The sequence below is a fragment of the Papio anubis genome, chromosome 12 (assembly GCF_008728515.1).
Source record: "Papio anubis isolate 15944 chromosome 12, Panubis1.0, whole genome shotgun sequence".
NCBI lineage: Eukaryota > Metazoa > Chordata > Mammalia > Primates > Cercopithecidae > Papio > Papio anubis.
In genome coordinates this window covers 45940377-45959805 of record NC_044987.1, presented here as the reverse complement: position 1 = coordinate 45959805, position 19429 = coordinate 45940377, and the positions used below count along the sequence as shown (strand labels likewise).

The 19429-nt window shown below is 38.4% G+C and overlaps 1 protein-coding gene across 2 annotated transcripts in view; it reads right to left on the bottom strand.

Moving 5' to 3' along the window:
- Nucleotides 1–2516: 2516 nt before the first annotated feature.
- CTSC (cathepsin C) overlaps nt 2517–19429 on the bottom strand; it is a 40554-nt gene continuing 23641 nt past the window's right edge. For both annotated transcript variants that reach the window (XM_003910521.4, XM_021926406.2), the window contains 5 exons: nt 17906–18072; nt 14690–14845; nt 9416–9531; nt 5045–5176; nt 2517–3437 (listed from right to left, as the gene is read on the bottom strand). In XM_003910521.4, the coding sequence (XP_003910570.2) occupies nt 2935–3437; nt 5045–5176; nt 9416–9531; nt 14690–14845; nt 17906–18072 (1074 nt within the window). In that variant the 3' untranslated portion in view covers nt 2517–2934. The remainder of the gene's footprint in view (nt 3438–5044; nt 5177–9415; nt 9532–14689; nt 14846–17905; nt 18073–19429) is intronic.

The window sequence follows — 19429 nt, the reverse complement described above, 5'->3', positions numbered from 1 at the left end:
GAGGCTGAGGTGGGAGGATGGCTTGAGCCCAAGAGGTTGAGGCTGCAGTGAGCATGAATCAAAAAAAAAAAAAAGTCAAAAATTCAGTGAGAGATATCGATGCGATTTTCTCTATTTTTACAGAAAAGAAAAGAAAAAAAAGAAGGAAGGAAGGAAGGAGAAGGAAGGAAGGGAAAGGAAAGGAAGCAGGAAGGAAGGAAAGGAAGAAGGAAGAAAGGAAGGAAAGAAAGAAGAAAAGAGCAGGTAGGATAAGGAAACTGCCTAAGGTTTCATGGCTAATAAGATACACAGCCAGAACACTTATCCAGGCACTATGGCTCCAGAATCAATATTATACTTGTGTCAGACTGCCTGGCTAAATATTATTTTTCTTCTTTGTGACCTGTGGCATCATCCATGTAGATAATCCTTGTAGATTTTCTGGGAATGTCTTTGGGGAGGTTAGCCAGAGTTCCCATCTCTTTTTTTTTTCTAGAGCTCCATTTGTTAAAAGACTCTGAGTATGTGTTCTATTAAGCATCGATATAAAAAGTTCTAGATACTGACACCAACTGCTTTTTGTACAGCTTAACAGTCTAATTGCATGGTTTGTGAAACCCTAATGTTCCATTTAGTCACTGTATTTGATGAAATCTGCAACATGGATGATATAAACGATCTTTCTGTCGTAGAGAAACAGGAAAAGCAGACTTCGACAGAAGATAAATCCAAGTTGAAATGTAGTCTATCTTAAGTTCTTATTCTGGGCAATCCCTCTCATAATCTCTGAAAACTTAGGGTCTCTTCAAATCATTGCTTGTCCTCAAGTAAACATGTTGTATGATCTGACTTCCATGACAGTTAGGTTCACACCAATATTTAGCCATTTAATATTTCCTAAAGTATTTAATGAATGATGCCAGCAATGAATTTATTTACTTAAGAGCCAGTCAGGGCCCTCATAACATAGCGCAAAATCACAGGCACTCTACAACATGTTGAGTTGTTCCTATGTGTCAGCCGACTGCTGTCCAACTGGAAAACTAGAGAATAAATTCATGCTTACATGTTAAATAGAATTGTGTTTGTTAAACTGACAGATGAACTTCATGAATTTTAGTGAAAAAAAAATATTTATGCTTGATTTAAAAATCTGTTTATATGTTCACATAGCAGTGAGGCTGGGCACAAAATAGGATGGAAATTACATTCAATCAGTAACAATAAAAAGAAAGTGTATCTCATCTCCTTGGAAGCCTTCCAATGATTCCGACCCTGGCTGTGCCTTCCAGTGCTGTTTCTGTGCCACCATGTGGTGAAAAGATCAAAGGTATGTGGCAGCATGCCAGGAGGTCCAGGAAGCCAAACTTTAAATGGTGCATACTCCTGGAGCCCTACTGGAGTTCAAGGAGGGTAAAAACATCATTGTAGTGAATTTTAGTGCAGAAAATACGTAGGAAAGTTTCGCACAAAACTCTGAAACTCAGAATGTTAAGGTGAAATTTCCAAGTATGCAGCTAGTATCCCTGGTGATTGCAGATACTCTGGTGGGAAATGCTGAGATTCAGTGCTTGAAGGTGCTCAAGGAGAACTCGGTTTCGAAGATTTAGGTTTTAAGCATGACTCCATCACTTGCCAGCTATGTGACCTTAGATACATCACTTGCCCTGTAAGTTGAGTCTCTGTGCAAAGAGGTTAAATTACATGATCTTTATGGTCCTTTCCAGCTCGATAAGGCTGTGGTCCATGTTCATGTTTCAGAGCTCTGACTGCCTTATTCTCCTGTCACATAATTTCTAAGAGAAGGCATATGTTACTTAGCATAGAGGTTTCATATCCACTATGAAATATCTCTGGGAGATTCCAAAAATCTATTTAAATCTAAGCTGCTAGTATTTCACTCATTAAGCTATTATTGCTCACCTACTGAAAACTAGCCAATACTCCCAAATATAAGATACACACCATAGAATAATTTCACCAATATCCAGATTTTTTCAAAACTCTTATTTTTTTTCTCTGAGGTCTCTGACTCATCAAATATCCAAGGATAATCTTAGGATTCACTAGGCATTATCTGAGTATATCCCCTGTCATAAAGGTTCATACTTTGTTTTTGTTTTTGTTTTGTTTTGAGACGGAGTCTCTCAGCCTGTGGCCCAGGTAGGGGAGTGCAGTGGCCGCATCTCAGCTCACTGCAGCTCTGCCTCCGGGTTCACACCGCTTCTGCTCAGCCTCTCCCCGAAAGAAGGGACTACAGGCTTCACCACCGGCCTCTCGCTAGTTTTTTGTATTTTAGTAGAGACAGGGTTTCACCGTTAGCCAGGATGGTCTCGACCTCCTGACCTGGATCCACCAAGCCGCCTCCCAAAGTGCTGGGATTACAGGCTTGAGTCACCGCTCCCGGCCCCCATACTTTTGTTTTTAATTGAAATATCTTCAAACGTTTTTTCTTCTTAAATGCTTACATAGGTAACATAAGTGAATCTTACTGAGTCAATGATAAAAATTCACTGAAGTAAACATAAACTCTATAATGCAGTTATTTTTTTAAACTTTATTTTAAAAATATGAGCATTTATTTTGAAAGTTTTGATAATTATTGACATTATTTTCTTGTGATTGGTACAATTAAAAAATAAGTCTATGTTTTCACATTGATTTTAAAAAAATATAGCATCTGTTTGAATTACAAATGATTAAACAAACTCTATTACTTCATAGCTGACCCTCTTCCAGAATATTCCCACTTAACTGAATACTTAGAAAAAAGTGGCCAGTGGGTGATTGAAAGGTATATTAAGATTGAGGGCAGTTTTAATTCTAAAGACAAAAATCTTCATAGGAATCTATTTGTAAGCTTCTGAAATTGCTGCTGAAAGTCTCCAGTCTGTGAATATATCAATTCCCTTTTACAACTGATGCAGATCATTATGAAATACTGGGAGACATACCCTACAATTTAGGAATTGGTGTGGCTGCCACTGCTATGCTCTCAATTGCACACTCATCCGTTCCTCTGCGGATCCGGAAGTAGCCATCTTCACCCCAGCTGGTGCCCCAGCTGTTTTTAACAATCCAGTAATCCATCCCAGAGGCTGAGTCAGTGCCATAGCCCACAAGCAGAACAGCGTGATTAGTCAGCTCAAAGGGGTTGAAAGGGTCTCTTAGACCAGTGTGGTGGTAGATTCCATTTTGGTAGTGGAGGAAGTCATCATAGACTTCAAAAGCAACTGACAAGGGCCCATGATAGACCAACTCAAGCTTCATCAGGGCTTCATTGCAGCCTCCATAGAAACCTCCCACATAGTGGTACTCAGAGGAATAATAACGAAAGCAGTCTTCCTTCATTTTGCATGGAGAATCAGTGCCTGTGTAAGGGAAGCAAGCTTCTTCCACCAGCCCAAAATCCTGGGCGTACTTTCCTGCAATGAGGTATGGGAAGCCGCCTTCACAGCCTGAAGATGAACAACACACATGGTTACTCCTTAGTAGAAAAAGGATTATCCCATTTTCTATTTTTTTCTTTTTTGCTCCATTATTCTTTGCATGTTACCCCGAAAGTTGTTCTTAGCTTAAGTGTCACTTCATTCATCCATCCATTTTCCAGCTAGCTAACTATCCTTTCATCCCCCTTCTACTTAACAGATATCTACTTAGCACCTAACATGGGTGTAGCAATGGCAAAGTGGTTAAGTGGGGAGGCTCTGAAGCCTACATAGGTTTAAAGCCAAAGCTGTGTGAAGAGTATAACTTTTCTGTATCTCTGCTTACTTACCTGTAAAATCTAGATGATAGTAGTACTTTCCTCATAGGGTTAAATTAGTTACTTCATGTAAAAATAGCAAAAGTTATATATTATGGTCATTGCTAAGCAGCCAGACCCCACACCTCGGCTCTTTTTCAAGCAAGTCTTTTCCCTGACAACCTCTGGCTGAAATGTCTTTCCTACCTTCCTCCTGTAGTCCTGACCCTATTATATATATCCATAACTCTGTACTTTTTCTTCACTGTTCTTCACACGGTTATAATTATTTAATCTCTATCTCTCACCTAACTGTAAGCTTCATGAGGATAAAGACTGTCTTATATACTATAGCCCCTATAGCCAACAAGTCACAACTAGTATTACGTATTTTAGAAAGAATGAAAGGCTCACTGGCAAATAATCACTCATCAGCAGTTTCAATGGTGAGCTGGGAAATTCCTAGTGGCCAAATCTGGGCTTGACAGCATAAATCTTTAAAATGGTAATGTTTCTCCCTCAATCAATTATAGCTGTGTTTTTGACATACGTCACATACAGCCTGATCTGAAAGCCTAAGTACAGATTTTTTTTTTTTTTTTTTTTTTTTTCCCCCCATAACAGGGCCTCACTCCAATTGCCCAGGCTGGAGTGCAGTGGCATGATATCAGCTCACTGCAGCCTTGACCTCCCGGGCTCAAGTGATTCTCAAGCGCACACCACCAAGCCCAGCTAATTTTTTGTATTTTTAATACAGATGGGGTTTTGCCATGTTGCCCAGGCTGGTCTCAAACTCCAGGACTCAAGAGATTCACCCATCTCAGTCTCCCAAAGTGCTGGGGTTATAGGCATGAGCCACTACACCCAGCCCTAAGTACAGAATTTTAAAATTCTCCCAGAGAGAAACCAGTGTTAGCACGGTTTTTAAAAAAGTTGGGTTTTAGAGACGATAATTAGAAGTGAAACTCCAATGCTAAAAGCTGTGAGACCTTCAAATTATTAGAAAAATTCCTTTGTTCCTGTTCCCCGTCCATAAATAGGGATTATACTTACTACTTCTCAGAGTTTTGAGCATTGTTAGGCAATATATGTAAGAGGCAGAGCTCACTCAATATATAGTAACTATTGACATTTTGGTGGCTGGTACAGTGAATTCCATGAGAAACCATCCATTAATAAGTTACAGGACCAGACTTGCACCCAGGTTTTCTGACTATAGACACTGTGCTCTCTACTGGACCATCCTTTTGCCTTTGCCAACAACAGCCAGCTCCACACAGGTAAATAGCTCATAAATGGTGTCTGAAATGCAACACTTACCTTGAGCATACTGGCTGCAAGACACGACCTCCTGAGGACTCAGGATTGGGGTCTGAGAATTGTTGGTTAGTATACGGATTCTTGCTTCGAGCATACCCACAGAAGCAAATGAGTAGCAGCTGCCACAGGATGCTGGAGATGGAAAAAAGATACATAATCCAGGAGCCATCTAAAGCCTCACAGAAAATCATACAGAAACCTTAGTGAATCACATACATTAATGTTTATACTGAATGTTGTTATTTATAAGAATCAGCACAATAAGAAGACTCAACTAACAAGCATTGTTGAGCTTATGAAGGCAATCATTAAGATTTCATCCTTTTTCATCAAAAGGCAAACATTAGTACATGGGATTTTCTTTGAGAATATTTTAGAAACTAAAAAATCCCCTCATAATTTCTGAGAAGCTTTTGGCAATATTCTTGATAATGATGAAAGGATTTATGTCTGCAACATTAAAAGCCATCAGGTTGGGAGAAAACTGTGGAGGAATATATGTGAGCTGAGCTTTCAAATAACTCTAATGCAATGAGATGAAGGTTTATGTCCCTCCAAAATCATGTTAAAACCCCAATCCCCAAAGTGATGGTCTTAGGAGGTGGGGCCTTTGGGATTAGTGACCTAATACAAAAAGCTCCAGAGAGAACTCTCATCCCTTCTACCACGTGAAGTTATAGACAGAAGTCAGTCTGAGCCCTGTTTCCTTTTAACTACTGCCATTTCTGATGTTCCCTAAAATTCTCCCCCTAAAAATCTCAGATTGACCATATTATACACTATTTTCCTACTGAGAGATTATCTAAATTACGAAGATTAGAAAAGCACTTGGAAGAAGGCCCTGTGAATTCATCTAGTGTACAATCTGCTCACTTGATAACATGTAAAGGTGGCTCAGAAAGAAGCAATGAGCTGTCCAAGGACACACAGCTAATAGATAGCAGGGACAAGTGCCTTACTGTCTCCTAAGGCAGGATTAGTGTCCTTTTCAATTTATGGGTCCATGTCTACTTTAACCAATGTTCAGATTTTCTCTCCCTGTGTCGTAGTCACTAGACAGAGCAAAATTAGCTTATATCTTTTGTTTTCAAAACCATGCAGATGATACTATCTATAGGACCCATCCTTCAAATGATAGAATGTCAACATTGTACATTGCACACTGAACATATAACTATGTACAGCAGTACCTTCCAACAGTGAAGAACACACTGAACTAGGAGTGAGGATTCTTGTTTTTTTTTGTTTTTTTTTCCTGCTTTCTTGTTTTGCCCCTCATTAGTTGTGCAATACTGGACAACTGACAAATACACCTTGGCACCTCATGAAAGGAAACCAATGTCAAAGAAATAACACATCCCAGGAGAGTCTGGAAAGGGTCCCTTTCTGACCGTCCAGCTTTCTCGGCCCATAGCAGCCATGGAAATAATCTCTCTCAGTACTGGTCATTAAATTTGCATTATCTAACCATCGATCACTGTGGGAGGGACAGGCCACAAGTGCATTCAAGGGCTCCGAATGTGTTCTATTTACAGAGTAATCACAGGAACAAGGGAAAAAGATAACCTTCATCAGGCCCCTGACTTGTAAGAATGTGTCAGCTACCAAGGGAATTAATGCCTCATTTCCACAGCCAAGGCCGATCTGATTCTAAAAGAACCATTTATCTCTTAAGAATACTGCAATGCAATAAAGAATAAGAAGTGATTCTAGCCCAGCCAGAGCTCTGCAGTAATCAAATTTCTACAATCTCAAATAGATAGTGTTATTTTCATATGGTATAACTATATTCAGCAGTACCTTCCACCAGTGAAGAACATGCTGCACTAGGAGTCAGGAGTCAGGATTCTTTTTTTTTTTTTCTCCCCTCTTCTCTTATTTTGCCTCTCATTGGTTGTGCAACACTGTGCGCTTGACCTTTTGACACTGTTTTTTTTTTTTAATCTTTTGTGTAAAATGAATTGGGTGGAGCAGTTTAAGGTCTCTGCCTTCCTGCTCAAATAGTATAAACAGCATTTTGAAACAAGACTTAAATGGACTAGATTTCATACATTATGAAAACACTGTATTTCCTAGTTAATGTGACCCAGGAGAGACACTTCCCTTCTCTCTTAAAAATATAAAAATAAATAAAAACAGTATAGCTGGGAGAAGAACAAAGAAAGCCCATTCTGCCCTATTTCTAAGCTTCTCTTCCCTCTCATACCTCAAAGTATTAATAAATCTAGCTATAAGGCTTGTTCTTAAATCTGTTTCCAAGTGTAAAGGTAAGACCTCATTTGTCCTCCCACTGTTTCTTTTTTCTTTAATTTCAATTTGCTCTCTGACTAGAGAAAAGCTGTGAATTCCCTTAATTGCAGCTAATTCTGAAATCTGGGTTATACAGAACACTGGTATTGGCAAAGTTGGTGGGAATTTTCAAGTAGCCCAATTAGCAGGAAGAGAAAATACTTTTTTCCCCAACTTACAGTATAGAATACCAAAAGAAAGTCAAAAGAGGAACCTCTAAGTACATTATTTTCTCAAGTACCTGACAAGATACTGTAGATGAGGGATCAATTCAAAAGCAATTAATCCATCAAAGCCCTCTGTTTTGAAATTGCCATTTCTCTGTACAAATCTTATTTATAACAGTCAGAGAATAAAGAACATTGGAGAAAATAATAGCTTTTACCAAGGTATATGAAAACCAATGTCAAATAATTTGGCTTTAGAAAGTCAAATTTCCTTTACCTGAATTATTATCTCATATAACTTGTCAATCATATCTTTTGGGAAGGGTTTGCTAAACTTTTCTACCGTCTCTTATGTTGCCAGTGAATTTAAAAAATGCTTTATTAAAGTAGTTATCATATTTTAATGTTTTGCTTGTATGTCTTGCTAAACTGTAAATCACCAGAACAAGGACTATGTCATATTAGTCCTTATTTTCTCTGCCATTAAAAAAAATCCTAACACATTTTAGATGTTCCGGTAACAACACCAGAAGCAACACTATAATATCAGTAGCTCACATTATAGCAATGCTAACCATGTGCCAGGACCTCAATGATCAAGTCAACACATGATATGCACTATTAATTAATCCTCTCAAATAGACATAAAAAATCTAGTTGGTGATAGCGTAACTTGCAATCTCTTAACATGGACCCTTCAATTTCACTTTGCATTCATTTCTCAATTATGTTCAAATTTATCTTATTTCCAATCCCACTTTCCAAGGAAGCCTTCCCAGGAAACTGAGAAGGTAGGGAAAGATTTCAGGACCTATACTTTCTTTAGAGCTGAAGAGCCCAGAATAACTGGTAGAAAAGCAAAGAGATGAGACCCTTGGTGTCTGATGAAGAAGAGAAATGTTGCTCACTGGCTGTTACAAGACCTACTTAGGACTCTCAACATTCAGAACACTGCAAGAATTCAGTGAGATGGGAGCTTGAAGGGCAAGTGATGAAAATAAGACATGGCAGAGACTGATTATCACTAGAATTTTACGAAAGGGAAACAACAGTTTATCTTTGGGTACTATAAATTTATAATCCTCCCAGGAGATACTAATCAGAATGTTTCCAGATAGCAAATACTAAACCTATTTTATAGTAACAAATCAGTCATGGGTAGTATTATCTTCAAAATGAGCTTAGAAGTAATACACTTGAGTATTGCATAGATTCTCCAAGTCATTGTGGGCTACAACTCAGGATAAAAAGATAATTTGCTATCAAGTGCAGTTAGAGGACATGTTATGAAATCAAATGTTATCAAATTTCTGAAAATAACTGGTAAAATTCAATGATAGGAATATTTTCATGAACCTGAGCTCTGCCCTCACGCCATCACTCAGGAAGCTGGGTTAATACTTACCATCACATGTCATATTTTAATGTAAAGTGAAAGGTCCTTACACAGCTCAAAAAGTCTACCAGGAGAATAATTTAAGGATTTATTTTATGGGTTCATGTAGTAATTAATGACTAAATTAATGGGGGTGGGGGAATAGAGGGACAGATAGCAAACAAAGATTCCAACAAACCACTTGCAGAATGGCATACAATTCTTTGCTTCTACTAGAATCTTTCCTACTAGGAGGGCAAATGAGTTTGTCTTACATATCACTCTGATTGTCACTAGCTACCTGGAAAATATATTGAGAAAAGCACTGAGGAAATGCTAAGCTCAGTTGAAAAGAAAATTTTTAACCAAAGTCTGCTATGGATATAAAAGGAAAGAATAATTCATAGGCCATCTATTTTCTATTTCTGTAATAAGGGGATCATGCCTATTCCATCTAGGTATCCCCAAAATCCATCACAGAGCAAATGTTCAATTAATAGTTCAGAACAAATTAATAAAAAATTTAGAATTCTTTTTTACCTTGGTTTCGAACAGGACTGACAAAATTGATACCGTGAACATTTCTCCAGTCCCAAGATGTTGGCAAATGCAAAATCTTTTGCTGTATTTCAGCAGTAAGTGGGGCAGGTTTGGGCCTAGAAAGGAAATACACATTTGATATCAACATATAATCTTTCATTTGAGGATGATTTTCTAAACTCTATTACAATTCTATGATTTCAGCTACCAGACTAGCTAGGATCTAGATTCAGACCCAAAGAGCACTTGTTCTGTGAGTGATTCAATGTGTCAATTATACAACAGAGTTGTGTAAATGGCTTTCATTCACTGTTTCTTTTTCAGTATCTAGTATTGATAATTTTCCCTTGTGAAATCACACTGGTTTTGTGTATCACTATGATGTTATTTTTAGTTTGCCTGAATAGCTGCATTCTTACTCACTTTTGAAAGATTTTTGACCAAGAAAGAGATGAGAAGTAGAAGACATAAGAAGGGTTTAGAAAAAACAGAGGAATCACTGATGTTTGACTTAGGAGACAGACACATTGGTAGTGGGGTGGCTGTAAAAGAAGTGAAGTTGGCAAAGGAAAAACAAGGTCTATGTGAGGCAGGAGAATAGGGTCTGGAGGCAGGGAACATAAGGCCAATTCATGCTGACTTCCTAGAACTAAATAAAATGGCAACACTTCAGCAGTGGCAGGAATGTGAACCGCTTTGTAACTTCACTTCATCCTCTGCATTTACACAGGCCACAACCCCCAGGAGTAACATCCTCTCCATTAACACAGGGCCCATACCTAGTAAATGACTTTGTAAGTATACTCCACCCTCTCACTTACATAGGGCATATACCGGGTAACCAATGGAAAACCTCTAGAGGGTATTGAAACCCCAGAAAATTCTGTAACGAGGGCCTTGAGTCATTTACTTAGGCCCACTCCCATCCTGTGGAGTGTGCTTTCATTTTCAACAAATCTCTGCTTTTGTTGCTTCATTCTTTCCTTGCTTCATTTGTACATTTTGTCCAATTCTTTGTTCAAAACGCCAAGAACCTGGACACCCTCAACCAGTAATATAAGCATAACATAGGCTGACTAGCTCCGTAAGCAACAGATAAAACTGTTTCATTATAGAACCACACCTTATATGATAGTGTTGGGCTGTAAGACACACAAAGGACAGTTGCCTAGGCCCATGAATGAACACACATTTTTGGGAAGTGAGAAAATTGTTCTAACAGCTTCTCTATATTAGCGATTTCACACATACAGAGACAGAGAGAGAGAGAGAGAGAGAGAGAGACACACCACAGCGTTAGACACATTCGACTTCTCGGAGTTTCCCGAAGACTGCCAAATGGCCTCTCTGTTCTACATCTTTATGCTGCTGCTCCTGTAACGTCAAGCACCTGTTACTCACCACTTAAAACTCCCCTAAGAGTTTTTCCCTAACTTCTAATTTTAAAAACTGCTCATAAAGTAGCCTCCCCTCACCAGCCCCCAGCGAAAACTCACTTCCTCTCTCTCTCTGCTCCTTCAAATTTTTTGTGAGGGCACTACAGTCACAATGTGGTAACAATTATTTTTTGTTACTACAAACTACTTGAATTTCTTATTCAACTGGGCATTGTCATATCACACTGTTCTAGTTTTTCAGTGGTTACCAGATGTTTTTTACTAGGCTAAAATTTAGTCAATGGCAAAGATGCTTTCTGGGCTACTTCATGCCCTCTGCATCTCTCCACAAGTGGTCCTGTCTCACAACTTCTCTTATATATAACACAGGTTAAGAATACATGACAAAATGGAACTGAGATGAAACAAAGAGAAAAACAACAATGATTTCTTCAAGAATAGCAACTGTAACCCTGACAATTGTATAGACTAGAGAAATGCTAGTTAATTGTTCACTAATTTTTTTTCTCCTAAACCAGTCACATTGGTTGAAGATATACATGATACAGAGATAAATATGAGATGGTCATTAACAATATGGAAGACAATGTTAAGAGAAATAATGCATACAAAAATTACTATAACAAATAGAAAGAAGTTACAGTAATGCTATAAAACATACAACCTGGACAAAGTCTAAATAATCAAGGATCATAAAAATCTATGCCTCATAGGTAACTTTATATATGGGGTGAGAGAAAAAACAAAGCTTGGACATTTCTTCTAAGATATATAAATAAAAACTAAGATGCAAACTATTTCCATCTTTGAATAGAAATAGTTTCTGTGGTTTCACATTGAGAGAGTATGTTGAAGAAGAAACTCAGTTTTTTTTTTTTAATCTCTCACTGAACACTATCAACTATCAACTCAAAAGAATTCTGTGATCAAATGCATGTGGGTTTCTCCCCACACATCAAGCAAGCAACCATTTTCACAGTGGCTACTAGCTGGGCGTCCCCCAATCCAGTTTTGACACTGTGTACCTGGAGATGGCATCAGATCTCACAGGTTGAGGGCTCCGTCCCACAAAACAGCCCCCTACTTCCAATGCCAATTGAAAGCCCTAGGTTGTTTACCTGTGCTTCTGACCAACCAGCTATAATGTGGGGATGCTATGCCACCCTTCTTGGGTTCAATTACTTTGCTAGAGTGGCTCACAGAATGCAGAGAAATACTAACTAATGTTTATTGGTTTATTATAAAAGATACTACAAATGAAACAGATGAAGAAATGAGTAGGGCAAGGTATGAGGGAAGGGGCACACAGCTTCCATGCCCTCCCTGAGCACAGCACCCTCCAGGAATTTCCACGTGTTCAGTTATCTGGAAACTCTCTGCACCCTGTCTTTGTGAGCCTTATATGGAGACTACACTGAATAGGCACAATTGACAACCCTGTAGAGATGTGATTGGACAAAAAGGGTATGATGTAAACACAGCCAGACCTGTCTGTTCAGATTCTTCTTAGCCTCTCTCTGCAGTGTTCTTTCCTTTAGGGTATGACACAGGACATCTTTGGAAATGAAAGTCCTATGACCCAAGATCAGAAAGGCAGGGGAAGATTAGAGTGCTGCCCTGGGCAGGTGAGAGAAGGGCGGAAGAAGAGAGAGAGAGAGAGATTCTGTTTTCTGAGGCCTAATGTGCCCCCACATTAAAAGAAAGTAACAAGGCCTATGGGAGTTATGAGCCAGGAACTGTGGACAAAATCCAGTATGTGTTAACTAGTTGCCTTGTTTCAACCTAAGAATATAAAGGATAAAAAAGAAATTTAAGTTTGGCAGTGCAATGTAATTTCAGGGCATATGATTTTATCACTTACTATCTGTGTAACATTTGGCAAGGAACCTAACAATACGAAACTACAGTTAACTTCTATTTAAGTGGTTATAATCATGCTTACCTCAAAGGGTTGTTATGAAAATTCAATGTAATGATGGGTAACAAGTGCTCAGAATACTGCCTTTTTCTGGTAAGTCCTTAATAAAATGGCAGCTGTTATGAAGATAACATCCATGTCATCAACAGGACTAAATAAGATGCTGATACAGTTTAAAGCAATTATCTGGCACAAAACAGTCATTTCAATATTAAGTTCCTTTTTTCTACCATCCCATAAGGTGGAGATTTGCCCATCATTGCACACACAAACAAAACAAAAACAATGTGAAAACTGAGGCTTAATGTTGTTGTCAAAGGTGTTTGAACCAGAGCAACTCCATCCTGAATAGGAGCTGGGTAAGATGAGGCTGATACCTACTGGGCTGCATTTCCAGACAGTTAAGGTATTCTAAGTCATAGAATGAGATAGGAGGTCAGCACAAGATATAGGTCATAAAGACCTTGCTGATAGAACAGGTTGCAGTAAAGAAGCCAGCTAAAACCCACCAACACCAAGAGGGCGATGAGAGTGACCTCTGGTCTTCCTCACTGCTACACTCCCACCAGTGCTAGACAGTTTAAGAATGCCATGACAGACCAGGCGCGGTGGCTCGCATCTGTAATCTCAGCACTTTGGGAGGCCGAGGTGGGTGGAGTGAGGAACTCCTGAGGTCAGGAGTTTGAGATCAGCCTGGTCAACGTGGCGAAACTCTGTCTCAACTAAAAATACAAACATTGGTTGATCACGCCTGTGATCCCAGCTACTTGGGAGGCTGAGGCAAGAGAATGATTTAAACCCAGGAGGCGGAGGTTGCAGTGAGCCGAGACTGCTCCACTGCACTTCAGCCTGGGCAACACAGTAAGACTCTGAAAAAAAAAAAAAAAAAGAATGCCATGACAATGTCAGGAAGTTATCCTATATGGTCTAAAAAGGGGAGGCATGAATAATCCATCCCTTGCTTAGCATATAATCAAGAAATAACCATAAAAATGGACAACCAGCTACCCTCAGGGCTGCTCTGTCTATGGAGTAGCCATTCTTTTATTCCTTTACTTTCTTAATAAACTTGCTTTCACTTTGCACTGAGGACTCGCCCTAAATTCTTTCCTACACAAGATCCAACAGCCCTTTCTTGGGGTCTGGATCAGGACCCCTTTCCAGTAACACTGTGAAAATGGAGAGAGAGAAAAAGGAGTTTGGGGGATAAAAAGGTGAGAATTACAAACATTTTGAGTAAAAGACACATGATTGGCTCTTAATCTTTTGGCCCACATTCTTTACAAATCTAGTGAAAGCTCTAGATTCAGAAATGCTCATAAACAATAAATGTTGTCTGTAATTTCAGCAGTTTCACAGACTCCCTATATCACAAGCTAAGAATCTTTGAGAGTTTCTATTATGTCACTGGATTCTTAGAACAGAACTAATTTATATACAAAACCGCTAGTGAAAATCAGGCAGCCAGACTATAATATCTGCTTTAATATTTCCTACTTCACTCAATTCCATCTCCTACCTATGAGCTTTGGACAAGATAATTTGAATATGAACTCCATCCCCCACGTGGCGTAGCCAGCCTAGTATCTCTCAAGCTCTTTCCCTACTACATTGCCATGGTCTTTCCTTATGCGGCAAGCAGGAAGAACCCCTCAGGCGGTTACAGGCAGGAGGCTAATCCACAGCATGGGGGAAACAGGACAAAGCTCCATGCCAGAGTGTAGAAAATGGAAAGGGGGCAATGGAAACAACAGACATGTGAAAGAAAAACTCATAAATAGGACTTGGAAAGTGACAGAACATGTATCAATAGGAGAGAAAGATTGTTAACAGATCACATAAAAAGTTACAACTGGGACGACCAATAAAATGGCGAGCAACACCAGCAGGACTGGTTAGGAGGGAGGATGGTATTCAGCATTCATATTTTTATTAATGATAAAATGTGTGCTTTATTACCTTGGGATTTTTCGACTGTGGCCACCACTCCTCTTAATCATATCTCCCAGGGTAAGAGTCTCATATTCCATGTATGTAGTTGCAGTCCAAGACTTCTGAATGGCATTGATAGCTTTCACAAAGTTGTGGTCATATTTGTAGAGCCTATTAGAATACCTGTCCCCCAAAATGAGATCATTTCAGATACAGTCTTTACTGATGTAAATAGAGTAATTAAAACAGGCATCACACTCTGTGCTTAAGTGGAAAGTGGTACAATCTTTCAGGAAGGTAATTGGCAATATGTATCAATAGCCTAGAAGAGCCTGGCATGTCTTCTCTAAAAATAAAAGTTCAAGTTAACTAAGATGCATGTATAAGGATTTTCCATGAAGTACTTTTAAACTACTAATAGATTGTAAATAACTGAAATAAATATTCTAGGATAAGGAACCGATTAATATTTCATTTTCTATATAATATATTCATTAAAAATGTCTAGAAAGTTATTTAATGATATGGAAGAGTGCTCACAACTATATTAAATATAAGAAGAAGCCAAAGTTTATACATAATCATAATCAATTTATCAACTTTTGGACAGTAATATATGTATATATGCATATTAATGTGTATGCATAATATATACATACATATGTATGCGCACACACACTCACACACACACACATACACGCGCGCACACACTATAAATGCATTTTTAAAAATGTCAAACATGGTTACCGCTGAGTGGTGGCATGAGATGCCCAGCTTTCCCCTATCCCCTAGTTTCTACAGTGTACCTTTATAACCTTTTTAATATGAAAAAAGAGAACAGCAAAACCTGTATGCAACATATATACAACATATATACAACATGCAAGCATTATAACCATATGATGCAAAAATAAATTATACTTTATGGACGTTTGGCTTATACTTGTTACTCAGAATTTAGTTCTTGAACCAGTATCAGCAGCAACACCTGGAAGTTTGTTAGAAATGCATACTTTAGGTGCTCAGTGCAGACCACCTGAATCAGAATCTGCATTTCTTCTTTTAACAAGATCCCCAGGTGATTCACAATAACATTAAAATCTGAGCCACATTGGTTTACCTTGTGCGAAATGCTTGGATACTTATGTAAATAGACATAACACACAAAGAGTATATTTACAAAGCAGAAAAATTCAGGGAGTTGATTATTCACTTAATTCAAACATTTATCATACCTGTGTGCTAGATGCTATGAATTACAGAACTCACCATATTATTATTATTAAAAAAGAGTCTGTGGTTTCAGAGTGACTTACTATCTGAGACTTCTATAAACATTCAACTATGCAAAGCAAGATATAATTAACCTGAGTAACATTTTAGGCATACTGCAAACTTTCCTTTCTGTTATAAATCATGTGTGTAGAGAGAGAATTTTGATATGGTCTAAGAACCTGAGAGTACTGAAAATAATCAGAAAAACGTGCAACCAGGTTGATAATGTTTTAATGTTTTTGTCTTTCCCACTTGTTGCAAAGTGTGAAAAAACCAGAGAGGTACCTTCATCAAGCAGATTATAAAACTGTATCATATGTATGACTACACTAACACAATAACAAAAACAAGTTATTGTTGTTTCATTGTTTCTTTAGGCAAAAGAATATATTTTAAATTGTAAATAAAATACTTTTAAGATATTTTCCCACAATGAGAGTCAATACTTCATTGACTGTAGATATTTGAGGAGCAGTAGCCTGCTGTTTCCCTTGCTTTATCGTAACATCTAGCAAAACCTCGTGTGTTGATATGTGCATTAAAGTAATGACAAAATAGCATCCTCCGTCTTAAATAATATTATTTTTGGTGTTTAAGATCAACGAGATTAAAAATAATGTATCTTACTATGGGATAACAGATCATTAAGAGCTGAAAGAGACCTCAAAGGCAATTCAGTCCCACATGCTCATTTCACAGGTGAGGCAATGTAGGTGCTGAGCACTCTGGTTAGGAGCTTCTTCATTAAATGAGACAATGTTTGGAATATCAAATAGAGTACAATAGTACATAGCATATCCTAAATGGTAGGGTGCAAAGTAAACAAGTTAAAAGGAAATGCATAACTCTAGGATCAAGCCAAACAAAGCTATTTAAAACCTAAACTCAAAATGAAGGGGATGAATTAGTCTAGATCTTGTTCAGCACTTTTGCAGACAATTCATTCTCCTTTAAATCATCTCTCTTACCTCTGTGCTGCAGTCATTCATTGCTAGTGTTGCCTGGCTTGGGATGAGATTTGTACATGTACATTTTTAGTGGCTTTTACAACTACATAAAACAGAAAAGGTAACATTTCATCTCTTCCTTCTACAACTAATAAAGTCTTATTTGAAATCTCCTGTTTGTGTGGTTCACAGTTAGTTATAGATTTAACAGTAAACATTAACTGCAGGTTATAGTCTGAATTGTGTCCCCCCAAAAGTTGTATGTTGAAATTCTAACCCCCTGTATTGCAGCCATATGACTGTATTTGGAGACAGAGTTTTAAAGAGGTAATTAAAGCAAAATTAGGTCATATGGGTGGCTCCCAATCCAATATGACCAATGTCCTTATAAGAAGAGGAGATTAGGACAGTCAGAAAAGACTGTTTAGGGACCCGGTAAGCAGGCAGACATCTGCAAGCCAAGGAGTGTGGCCTTGGAAGAAACCAAACCTGACAACACCTCGATCTTGGACTTCTAGCCTCCAAAACTGTGAGAAAACAACCTTCCTTAAGCCACCCAGTCTGTGGTACTTTGTTATGGCAGCCCTAGCAAACCAACAGGCTGCATAAATACTAAGAACTTTGATTCCAGTTATTTATGGTCTTGTTTAAAAGTTGCCCAGTTAGTATCACCTATACTTGTTGCAGCATAAATATATATATCTACATGTATTATGCGACATGCCCTTATTACATGGCAACAAGTAAAATGGCTTTTCTTTATTAGTAATTTGCAATTCTGTGGTCCATTACATGATTTCACTTAAAGAAATCATTGGTCCATTACTTTTGGAATACTTTGAAAAAATACTCTGAATTATATTGGTTAATTTATTTTTTCAGTAAGGTTTTATATAGCATGGCAAATATTTCTAAGCCAAAGACATTTTGTGTAATCAAATTAAAATTCCAAAAATGTACACACATATTCACACATACTATAAAACAAAACTAAACGTATATCTCACTTATAGCAACTCACTTTTCCTGAGAATTCTTAAGGTGTGCTGTGTTCACATACACATTCTCAGAGGCAGTTCCCACCTTCTTTCCGGTGAAACAAGCCCAGTTCCGGCCCAGCACATCATGCACCCACCCAGTCATTGTCTCATTGCAGTAAATGGTCACCTTGATGCCCTCTTCTTTATACTGCAAACAAATAAGGGAAAAGGAAACCAAGTAAAATCTGTTTTCAAATTTCAGGTCCATTTTCCATGGCTCTCATTCACAGGAAATGTGCCCCTTTTCACCCTGTGCCAATCAAAACAAAAACTTCACCCTGAGAGGTTACACTGTAAGAATTATTCTAGAAAAAGAAGAGATACAAACTTTTCTGTAGTTAGCATTTTTGGCCACCAAACAAAAGGTGTATAACAAAACACTTCCAGGAATGAAGGCCAAGGAAAAACAAAAACAACAAAAACAAAAACGAACAACAACAACAAAAACACAGCATCTGGCACATTCAAGGCATTTTTCAAAAGTGACTTCACATTATCCTTACAAGAAGGCTATGAGGATGCAGATGATAGTAACCACATTTTACCAAGGACAAAAGGAGTTCAGCTCAGAGATAAGGAGCTCTTACCAAGGCAACAGGGCTGTTAAGTGGCAGAAATAGAACTCTCCTCAGTCTATCACACTACATTTTTCCACTGAGACAAGGTCCACACCAGAAAACTACAAGAACAAATGATGAACTTTTTTTTTTTTCCCCCCAGCAGCGGAGTCTTGCTGTGTCGCCCAGGCTGGAGTGCAGTGGCGTGATCTTGGCTCACTGCAACTTGCACCTCCCAGGTTGAAGCGATTCTCTTGCCTCAACTTCCCAAGAAGCTGGGATTAAAGGCACGCGCCACCACGCCTGGCTAATTTTTGTATTTTTTTAGTAGAGACAGGGTTTAGCCATGCTGGCCAGACTGGTCTTGAAATCCAGACAAGTGATCCACCAGCCTCGGCCTCCCAAAGTGCTGGGATTACAGGTGTGAGCCACAGTGAAACAATCATTTTTTTCTGTCAATCTCTCAATTTATTAGCATATTCTGATCATGAGGGAGCTAAAGTAACCTAAGTGTTAAATATATTCTTTACACTTCATTTCACTCATATGGCCCTTTGTCTTATTTCAGTGTTAGAACTGAAAAATAACTATTATTTTTAACAGATCCAGGATTTGAACTAAGATGCTTTGGCTCCAGAGCCTAGTCACCCTCATGTTAGAACATCTCCTCATGGAGGCGGGGCACATGATCCAGAATGGCTGTGTAGCATGTGGGAGACAGAAAGGGAAAATGCTGTGCTAAATTTCTGAGGAGAGACTTGGGCACAGACAATTTCAGGCTCTGACTTACTATGTTTCTATAAAACTTTTATTTACAAAAACAGGCAGTAGGGTGGTTTTGGCTCCAGAGGTTGTAGTTTGTGGACTCCTGCTCTACTCTGATACCCATTATTTCGCTTGTTGGCAGAGGTTGGCAAATTTCTTTTTGAAGGACTAGACAGTAAACAT